The 10,873-nt window shown below is 27.5% G+C and overlaps 1 protein-coding gene across 2 annotated transcripts; it reads right to left on the reverse strand.

Moving 5' to 3' along the window:
• Positions 1-944: 944 nt before the first annotated feature.
• LOC114176422 (NAC domain-containing protein 73-like) lies at positions 945-4,241 on the reverse strand. 2 transcript variants are annotated; one of them, XM_028061465.2, is made up of 4 exons: positions 3,949-4,241; positions 3,664-3,860; positions 3,324-3,513; positions 945-1,783 (listed from the first exon to the last, which is right to left on the reverse strand). In XM_028061465.2, exons 2-4 carry the CDS (start codon positions 3,811-3,813, stop codon positions 1,179-1,181), a joined length of 945 nt encoding a protein of 314 aa, XP_027917266.1. In that variant the 5' UTR covers positions 3,814-3,860; positions 3,949-4,241; the 3' UTR covers positions 945-1,178. The 2 variants fall into 2 exon arrangements, with proteins under 2 accessions (XP_027917266.1, XP_027917265.1); XM_028061464.2 differs by having other exon boundaries at positions 3,664-3,887; positions 3,985-4,239.
• Between the last annotated feature and the right edge of the window lie 6,632 nt (positions 4,242-10,873).

The raw sequence follows: 10,873 nt of genomic DNA on the forward strand, positions 1-10,873 counted from the left end.
ATATATATATATATATATATATATATATATATATATATATATAAGGTTACTTAATAGATAATGAATATTTTAATAATTTAAACAGACGAGGAATATGATGAATATGAGAACAGGAATGGGGCGAATATGTATATCCATATTTTAATAATTTAATCAAGGACGGAGATATGGCATGGACAAGTATTATAGTGCATATCAGAACAGGGACAAAACAAATATGTACATTCATCTGCATCCTCATACCTAATTGAAAAAGTCGAATATTTTCCATACCCATACACAGTCAATGTGACGATTTTCTGTGAAAACGGAGACATGTTCGGACAATACTCATGAGACGATTTATTTTCCATATGTAGGTCTCGTGGAAAGTTTCCAAATTTATCAAAGATTTAAAATATAATTAAGTCTCTTAAAAAAGTTACATTTTAGAAGATATTTCTAGATCTAAAAATACATTCGAAATTACATAATCTCTAATGTATTTAAAAGAAGCATTATGAAATATACATTTCGTAAGGTATTTCTGAATTTAAAAATATATCTAGATCGCAGAGTCTGAAATGTACTTACAAAAGAAAACTAGAATAGGGTGTTTTGAAAAAAAAAAAAATCATGTGTTCCAAAGTAGAAGATGTACCATATTTTGTTTAACTTAAACTTATGAATTATATGTAATGCGTAATTTATTTTCGATATCAGAAAGCATATTTCAATATTAGGAAATCCACAAGTGAAAATTTGAATTTTACGTTGGATAATCATGAATACAAAATTTCACTTTTAAATTGTTTAATCCGAAAAATTATCCGAATACATAGTCCGACAAAAAACTTTGAAATTGTAATTCCTAAAGGATAAAAGTGGTTAATAAATGAGACTCCATCAACCTAAGTAGTTATTGGAAGGACAATGATAAATAGAAATAGAAAAGGAGAAAAAGGTTTCCAAGTAAAAGCATTATAAAACAGTAATAGTTTGACATTTTACAAGTTTATTACCTGTACACATTAATCTTACAGTAAAACAACAGTTAACGGAAGATACCGTTTTGGCCTCTCAACTTCAACAAGGGTCAATTGGTTTATCCTTCTCCAAATATATATATATATATAGAATAAATACATTATATATAATAAAAAACCATGAACATATGAATTATATTATTATCTAGCAAGCTATTTTGTGTTGAGCCTGGCTTTGGTGGCATCCATCGCTAAGCGAATGAAAGAAGAGGTATCAGCTTGCATGACCAAATTTGGGATAAGTTGAGGTGAAGTTTCCCTGTTATTGCGACCACCAACATGCTCATAATTTATGAAAGAAGGGTTGTTGTAGTAGTCCATAAGAGTTCCACTTCTACCTACTATGTTATTATTATCATCATCAACAACACTTTGGTTAGTCAATCTTTCTTCATCGTACAGATCCTGTTTTATGATGGAAGTACCACATTGTCGAGGTTGTGTTTGGTAGAACACCTTTGAAACCACTAATTCCCCATCTTTCTCTTCTTCATTGCTCCCAAGATGGTACTGATGCATCACCCAGTTCGTCTTCTCCGGCTTCTTTTGCCTCCCGTAGTTGGTGTACAGCACCAGTATTTTCTTGAAACCCTTCACTGCACCACCAACAAAAACTGGTCTGGTTTTTCCTGTTTTGTGCCACCTTGTCTCGCTTCCCTCTTCGTCGGTGTGAACCTTTCTTCTCTTCCTTGTTCCGGTCGTGTATGCTTTCGATGGCCTATGAAAGAAGTGTCGGATCTGTCCATCTTTGCTTACACCTGCAACTCTTCATGGGATGTATATGTTTCATTTATCTTGTATATTTGTACGTACGAGATTTATGCATAGCGACAACATAAACAGATTAAAACCAGGAATGCAAAACAACATAAAACAACAACACATCAATAGGGAAAGAACGTTATTAAGGAAAACATAATAGAGAGAGTAATAGACTCGTTGTGAGTGTAAGAAAAGGTGGTTGTACCAATCCCAAAATCGTTCTTCCACGTGCATGACCATATAATGCATGGGGATTTGCAATCTTTAGATTGAGTACATATAATATGGCTTTTTGGTGAAGATATGAAAAGCTAAATTGCTTCTCCACGACTTGGGTTTGTTCTTTTTTTTTTTTTTTCTTTTTTCTTTTTCCTTCTTGTCTTTGTTAGCATCATCAAGTTATTTATCAAAATTAAATTGTTTCCCTTTCTTGTCCCTTCTATCCCCTAATTAAAAAAGTACACTATATAGCATTAAAGATTAACAATAAGAAATTAAAGGGTGTTGTTAGTTGCATTTAATCAAGTGTCTTTTTCTATTAGAGGTGACAACTGATTTCAGTTCCAAATCTATTTATTTATCTGGTAAGCCTAATAGAAACTCACCCAATAAATAAAGAATACGTTGGAAAGAAACATCAATGAGCGTATCAATTGCCAGCATTTTTTTTTCTTTCTAAAAGTATTGAATATTAGGAAAAGAATATATACATTCACTTATGACACTTGGGTAATGTAAGATGAGATGCCACCATTGAGTTTGGTAGTCATTGACAACACAAATAAATTATTTTTCCTCCCATTTGTTCTTGATTTCTTCGAAGAAAAAAAGACTAACTGACACATATATTCCTAAAGAGTGAAAATTTGTATCGCTACGTTATAAATTCAAGAAAAACAAAGCCAGAAATAGTTTTTTAGTCGACTGGTAAAACATCTTATTCAAGGGTATCTGTTCATTTTCGCCCATAATTTTCACAAAAATAGCCTCCCATGTATATTACTTTTAGAATATCTTCCATGACAAGCATAGAATTTCAAAAACAATAGCACATTTTTACATAATTATTTCATTTGTAGAAAGTATAAACGAATTGGCATGCTTTCTCCACTAAGCTAACTTTCTTTTCTTTTTCTAGCAAACTGATTTTCATCACTAGAACCTTGTTTCATGAATGATAAGATAACACTAAATATGCATCAAACCTCTAAACCGTGGTTTGAAACCGTAGCGTATATCAAGGTTTTTGGAGTTACTTTAACCGTAATTACTGGTTACGAGGAATCACAAATGAATTCGATCGTAACCGTAACCACAACTTTTGTTACATACCATCCGAAAAATTGTAAACCTTTACCCTATTTTATGGTAGATTATGGTGAAGAGAAGATAGAGATGATGAGACGAAAAAAATTAGGGAAATTGCTATAGATATGATAGAGGAAAAAAATAAATGTAAGCTTATAACTAGAAGCATCAAACACACGGCAAAATTAATAAAAAAAAGGTTGAAAGCAAAATAAAAATATCAAACACCTGGAAGCTTTTCTGGATGCGTATAACAGATCCCGTTCTCCCCTTCGAGCGTTGGTATGAACTCATCAATGAGGGGATGGAGCTTGGGAACATCAGAAAGTACCTTTGCTTCCAAGTGCTCTAATATCTCTTGGTCATTCGGATCAAATTTCACACCAGCCGGTAACCCCGGCAAGTCATTGATTCCGGTCTATTCATTCATATGCAGCCCAAAGACATTAAAATTAACAATAAATTAAAGTTTGTAGCATAAACAAAGCCAGGTTTTGTTCACCAAAAGCTTTTATTATAACATAACATATGGTGGTGAAAGATAAAATGAAAACCTCTTCTTGAGTACCTGATCTTGGAATTCGATGTTATGGCCACATGAGGGGCAAGTTATGGTGCGATTTTCGGTTTGTTTTGTGTTGTTGTTAGTTGCAGGAGTAATAGTGGGCGCAAGCAGTTGAATTCCCCTCTCCTCGTCTGAGTCATTGCACCATGTCATCTCTTTCTTCTATATGCCCATATATCCAAAAACAGATCCTTGATTTCCTTCACACCTCCTTACAAATCAGCTCCCTAATAATATAACCAAGAAAGAAAAAGTAAACACAAAAAGGAAAAGATAAAGCTCATATACCCTTGTCTCTTTCCAGACAAGTTTTTCCCGATTCACCTCTTGTTTTTGGTAGGGAGAAAATCGATTCTATTGGTATCCCACTTTTGCTTCTCCTACATGTATTTTTCTCTATGTATAATTCAGCTAGGTTTGGTTTTCCAAACTGTTTGCACTGTACCAACTTCTTCAGAGAGAGAGAGAGAGAGAGCAAAGGGTATAACCGATAAAAGAAAGGTGGGACTCAAAAGTGGGTTCTACATATAGAAAAGGATGCTTGGACGCCAAGTTTGCTTGCCCCGTATATACGGTTGGATCAAGGACGAAATTATGAGCTTTAACTCTTAGTGAGTTAAAAAGTTGTTATTGTTATACATGAAGGATTAATTACATTGGTTAAGGAAAGAAAATGAAGTATAATATTTGTGTGAACAATGAGAACACTAAATAGGAGAAAGAAAGAAAGAAAGAAAAAAAAAAAAAGGTAGAAAACGGTGGTGGGTAAGAGTGGAGATGGGGCAACCTGATTCTTCTTAGACGTTTCACCTTTTTAGCAAGAGCATGTGTGCGTGTTAGGAGTTCAGCTGCAGTGTCAAATTAGAGTGTCCTTAAAGCTTTGTAAAAATTCACAGACATATACATACGAACCGACAAAGAATGTAACATAAACAATACGGTTTATGATTAATGTATATAATATACATCTTTGCACCAACCAACAAAAATGCTGTATATACAGTGTATATACCCTTTTATCCCCTTTCTCCACGTACACTTTCTTTAGTAACGAACTCTCTCTTTCTCTATTTTCTCATTCACACTCCAACGCATAGGGTATTATAATTAGTATTATTCAAACTTCTCATTTAGTATGAACCTTCGTGTTTTTTCTACGTGATTTTGTTGATCTGACATGGGTGAATGAATATCAGAATCTGCTAAGCATATTATTTATTTATAAAATTAACGCTTGCAGCTTAAGTTGTTGAACATTTTCATGATGCCACACCTTGTTGCGGCGTTTTTGTCAATTAACTTTGAAATTTATGTGACGTGGAATGATGGGACTAATGGTTTTGAGTATCTAAGTACGAAGACATATTAGTATAACATATATAACTATTTATTGAGAATTTGCAAGTTGATATTTTTCTATATAACCCGACACGTCTTTTTCAGCTTCTCAAAGAAGCTACGCAACACGAAACTTGGGCATTAAGCTTCAGCTCTACACGTATTTGTTGTTTTATGAAAACTTTAACGTTTGGATTTAGGGTTTTAGGGCTTTTTGATAATGTTTTTTTTTTCAGATATGAGGGCATGACGACTTTGAGGTGTGAAAAATGTTCAGTTGCCTTTCAGTTACTGTAGATAAGGGTTGTTTGTTTAGAGAAAGAGGTAGTGAGAAAAAGGAGAAGAAAAAAAAAAAAACATACCGAAACGTGATATGCGCCATGGCATGGATACGAACGTAGAAACAAACACCACGTATACACGCGATTTGCCCTAAGCTACACGTTTCCATTTTCTAAAATACATATATGAATGAACTCTCACAATAATTTGCATAAATACATAAACGTTATATTTTGAAGTATATTATGCACTGTTTTTACGTGTTGAAATTTGTATATGATTGACGTTAATTTTCATTATCTATGTTACTTTAAATAAATACGCTTTTATGAAATTTTAGGGAGTTAATTATCTCAATGCATGAAAGATTAAAGAGTAAAGCATGAATTGTATGGTTAAACAAAAGGTTGTGTTTAAAGTTCATGCATTAACAAAAGAATGATCATCAAAAAAAGGGGATTCCTTAATTATATGAATCCTTTTTAAGCGAACCTCTTCTAGTTAAAATTAGAAAAAGGATCATTACAGAACAGTATTGTTTAAGTTATTATACCATTTATTTGGGATGAATTGTAATTGTGGCTATTATTTAATACAGGTTAAAAATATGTTAGATGATCGGGAAAATTATGTAATTCTTAATAATTTAGTGTATTTCGTAATAAAAAAAGAGAGTATATAAATTGTATTACTGATATTCTTATTTTAGATATTGTCAGGACCACCATTTTAAAGTAGCTAGTAGTGAGAAAAGAAAATAATGCCGACGGCAGTTTTAGCCTTTAAAAGATCTAAATTGATTCTTTTCTGAGTTTTTAATGAAATACTAATTTATTATTTTAAGTTTTCTCTAAGTAAATTATATTTTTTATATATGTAACATATAAAAGTTAAACATCTATTAATAAAATTGTTTTAATAAATGTTAAAATTTGGCTGACCAAAAAAAATCATCATTTTAAAACTGAAATCGTTTATAAGTACAGTAACAAAACTAATTAGAATGATAATTTATTTAATATTTGTAGTCTTTTTTTATTAAATTAAAATAAAAAAATCACCTCATTTAGTGTAATTTATCCATAACCATATATGTTGAAGTATGTGGTAATTCAATTGTTGGTTAATAATTTCTTGTTATTGGTTATTGTTTAAATCTTTAAGTGTGAGTGTAAGTATCTAGATTATAGGTGGAATTGAATTCCTTTAATTTAAAAATTGAGATGGTTTCCTAAAATAGAATATTCTTATACTTCATATTTTTCTTAATCTTTTTAGTAACTTAAATACCTATTCTTTTGAGAAAGTTTCATAAAATTATAATAATTTAAGTGTTCAAGTTTTTTATGATAGAAAGTACTATATTAATTTTTTTCTTTATTGAACAAATGAAGTTTTCCTTCATTATTAATAGAAAGTGAAATACTTTTGTTATTTATCATTCTCTCTATAACAATTCTTTTTCTTAATAAAACAATTCTGCACTCTAGATTTTCTAATTAAAACAATCCTGCACTCTAGATTTTCAAAATTGAATAAAATAACTATGCTCAAAAGTTATTCATCATTGTCTTTTACTCCCTTATTTCTTTTAACTCTAATGTTTCAGTTGTCTTTTACTCTAATATACTCATCGCTTAGTTTGAATTTTGAGTCAAATTTAGAATCAACAAATGTTTATACATACATATATATATATATATATATATATATATATATATATATATATATATATATATATAAAGTAATTCATATGATTGCTACAACAATTATCAATTATCATTTTTTTTATCAGCTATTATCAATTATTATAAGTTTTTATGTCCTTGAATTATCTTCTAATTAGCAAATAGCAAGTACTCTTCATCATATTATGTTCAATAAATATGATTATATTGATGATTTAAAAGTGACAATATTTTTCAACATTTTCAAACCATCTTCCAATTACAGCATTCTGGTTTGTCTTTATTCCAATAATATTTCCTTTCATAATTGTTCTTACATATTCCACATAAAATTTGTCACCCTATCTCAAACTCACCAATATTTGTTTATTCATTATTTTGGAATGATACCATGAGTTTATTATTGAGATTTCTACTTTTCAACATGACATAACATTTGTCTTCACTTTTATTTACTTTCTGATTGAAAAAAGAAAACTTAAAAGATAATTTGTAAGCTCAATTCGTCCATGCATGCCATCTCAAAAGCGATGAATAATCCAAAAGAAAAGATGTTGACCATTATGTAGGGTTTTATATGTGGTGTAAGGAAGGGTTTCCAAAGTATTGTGAACATTTTTTTTTGTTATGTATTATCATGAAATTCCCAATGATTTTTGTTCTATAGTTGCTAGTACCCTTACTAATTAAGGGAATGTTAATTTTACTGTAGGAAATTCGCTTTCATTGAGTGTCATTTTCTGAGAGAAAATATCAATTGGACCACGTTCGTAAAATGACAACAAAGACGCAATTATTCAGTGTGAATGCAAGACTTTTAACACTTTTGCTTCAAAAATACTATTAACTACGGTTCAGTCATTTATCCAATTTTAAAATATTTACTTTCACATATTTTATCCTTTTAAACAAGTTTCTTTTAGTTATTTTCAATTAAAACGTTAAATAGATCAATCAACATGTCAGCCACTTTTCTTTATTAAAAAAAATTATTTACTTATTCCGTTAACGGTTAGAAACTTAGGATAAATTTAAATTAAACAAAATATGATTTAAACGAGTCGAACTGCAAAACTCGTAAACATAGAAAGGGGTTTAATCTGCAACAACTACTCTTTATAACTGTATTATTATTGTTATTATTGTGAGGTATTTGTGAGTTTTGTAGTAATTGTTTTGCTACAAAATGTGGTTACCTATAGTAGTTCATTCTTCCCTATTGTATAATTATACAATTAAGTAAAATTTTAGACTATATTGAAAATATTATTTAATATTTTTCTATTTAAATTAAATTTTAAAAATTATTTCAGTTTTAAAAATATATTTTAATTTTATAAATTAGTTATTATTTTAAATTACGAGTAAAATATTTTAAATATTTTATATTTTATATTAGTTATATTTTGTTCTAATTGTATAATTATATAATTAGGTAAAAGTTTAGACTGTATTGAAAATATTATTTAATATTTTTATTTAAATTAAATTTTAAAAAATATTTCTGTTTTAGAAATATATTTTAGTTTTATAAATTAGTTATTATTTTAAATTACGAATAAGATATTTTATATTTTATATTTGTTATATTTTATTCTACATTACAAGATATATCAATAAATACATCAACATATTCCTTCTTATAATATATTATATATATCTCTTATATTTTCTCTGAAAATTCCAACAATTGTGTGGTGCGAATATAAATTTTTTTAGTAAATTTTTAACATGGATTTTTATGCTGACCCGTGGATTAAATGGTTTTTCTTCTAACTTCGTGGATTATTCACCAACTCAACTCAATCTAAAATTTGATTTTGGACTTTGTTTTATTTTTATTGGACGGACCGTTTTTTAAAGAATATATAATTTTAAAATAAATATTTGGAATCCGTAGAAATATTTATTATGTACAAATTAATATAAAATATTAAATATAACCTAACTAAGCAAGGACGGGACGGTTTCTATAATTTCATTTTTATTTCTAAACTAAGAATTAGGTCTCATTCACATAATTAATAGGTATAAAATTTTGTTTTATCTTCATCCTTTTCGGTAGAGTATATCCATTCTTGAATCCATATTCATTTTCTTAACGTTTTAATATTAATCAATTAATTTTAAAAATAATATAAAAAATAATATATTATCAAATATTTCATATTATAATATTTAAAAAGTAAATTATAATAATTTAAATTTTAAATAAGAGAACCAAATAATAATTTAATAAAAGTGAAATAATTATATATTATTACATAATTATACATAAATAAAAATTTTAAAATATATATTAATTTTACAAACGTTAAAGAAACAAAATTGATACAGTGAAAAATATTTTAAAAAATTATAAATAAAAGAAATAATAAAGCTTAAAAATATTTGAAATATCTTTTTACGTTGTCTAAATTTTAATTAAATATTTTCTTTAAATGAAGATTACAATACACCATAGCTACTACACTAACTCATTTGTAGTAAAAAAGTTAATCATGAATCATTTGAGTTAGACCACAGATATGAAAACTATATGCGTATACTCACAGTGTTACTTCAAATATACCTTATATTTAGTTCAGGGCAATTTCTTACTCCGCCCTCAAGCATCTCCATGGAAAAATTTAAAAGGTTTGAATCGTCTATTATTCATATTTTCAAATTGTGAAATTTGAAAACGTATTTTATATTTATAGAATTTGAGATATATTTATAAATTACATATAATTCGGAATGTATATTTTTAGATTCCCAAATGCATTTTAGATTTTCATATTACAATATTTCCAATATACTTTTGAATTGGAAAACTTATATTAATTTTGTAACCAAAATTGTTAGTTACTATAATAACCAATTTAGATACCAATTACAAGATAAAAAGATAAAAAATTATTGATTACTAATATACTCACTTTTATAAATAAAAAAAATATTATTAGTTTCTAATTTAGTTACTAAAATTTAGTTACCAAAAAAAATTGATCATTAAATATTAGTTATTAATGTTTTGTTATCAAAGATATTAATTTTTAAATCAGTCTCTAATTAATTAATAACTAATTATAATATTTTATTCATAATAATAATTATTTTAATAATTAATAATTTTTTATTTTATAAATTGGTGTTTAAATTGTTCATGACTAACCACTTTTAGTTACTCGATTGTTAATGAAATTTTTTATTTTAATATTTTTAACGATTTGAACCTTTTCCTCAAAGTCCAGGGATAAAGTGTGAAGGTGCCGAAAGAATTGCCTTAGTTGAGTTTGAATGGGCTTGTAAATCTTTGATAATTTTACTGGATATTTATAGATATTGGGCCTAATTTTGAGGCAATTTATTTTAGCACCTACATACTTTCTTCCTCTACCAAAATGTGTGCGAGAAAAATCTAAATTACTCATGGATTACAAACATTGACGATTACATGCATATTTTAAAAATTTATTTGGATTGTGTCATCTAGAATTTAAAAACATATTTAAAATTTATAAACAAAAAATATATTTCAAATTATACGATTCATAATCTATTATCAAATCTAAAAATATATTTTTAATTCTCAAATCTAAAAACAATTTTAAATTATATTATTTAAATTTTTGAAATATATTTTTGAATAAAAAATATGTTGTAAATTATGCATCAATATGTATTTTCAAATTGACTTAAAAATAAAATTTTTATATCAAGTAATTTGGAATGAATTTCAGTGCTAAAACAAAAGAATCTATCAAATTCCCTACTGTATTTTTTAGTGTTATCAACTCTGAATATTAACAATACATTAATACATTAATGTTACTATAAAAGTATTTTTAATATATTTTAAAATATTTTAAAACATTAATCTTTATAGATACATTTTAAAACTGCAATAGAGGTTTACAGAG

Source organism: Vigna unguiculata, chromosome 3 (assembly GCF_037176805.1).
Source record: "Vigna unguiculata cultivar grain cowpea cultivar isolate G323 ecotype 2 chromosome 3, ASM3717680v1, whole genome shotgun sequence".
Lineage (NCBI taxonomy): Eukaryota > Viridiplantae > Streptophyta > Magnoliopsida > Fabales > Fabaceae > Vigna > Vigna unguiculata.

Bases quoted from the DNA above. Each gene is read 5' to 3' on its own strand.
- LOC114176422 (XM_028061465.2), bottom strand. From the start codon at position 3,813: ATGACATGGTGCAATGACTCAGACGAGGAGAGGGGAATTCAACTGCTT. The intron at 3,514-3,663 runs GTACTCAAGAAG...ATGAATGAATAG, and splicing joins ACATCGAATTCCAAGATCAG to ACCGGAATCAATGACTTGCC. The intron at 1,784-3,323 runs GTGTTTGATATT...GAAGAGTTGCAG, and splicing joins GCATCCAGAAAAGCTTCCAG to GTGTAAGCAAAGATGGACAG.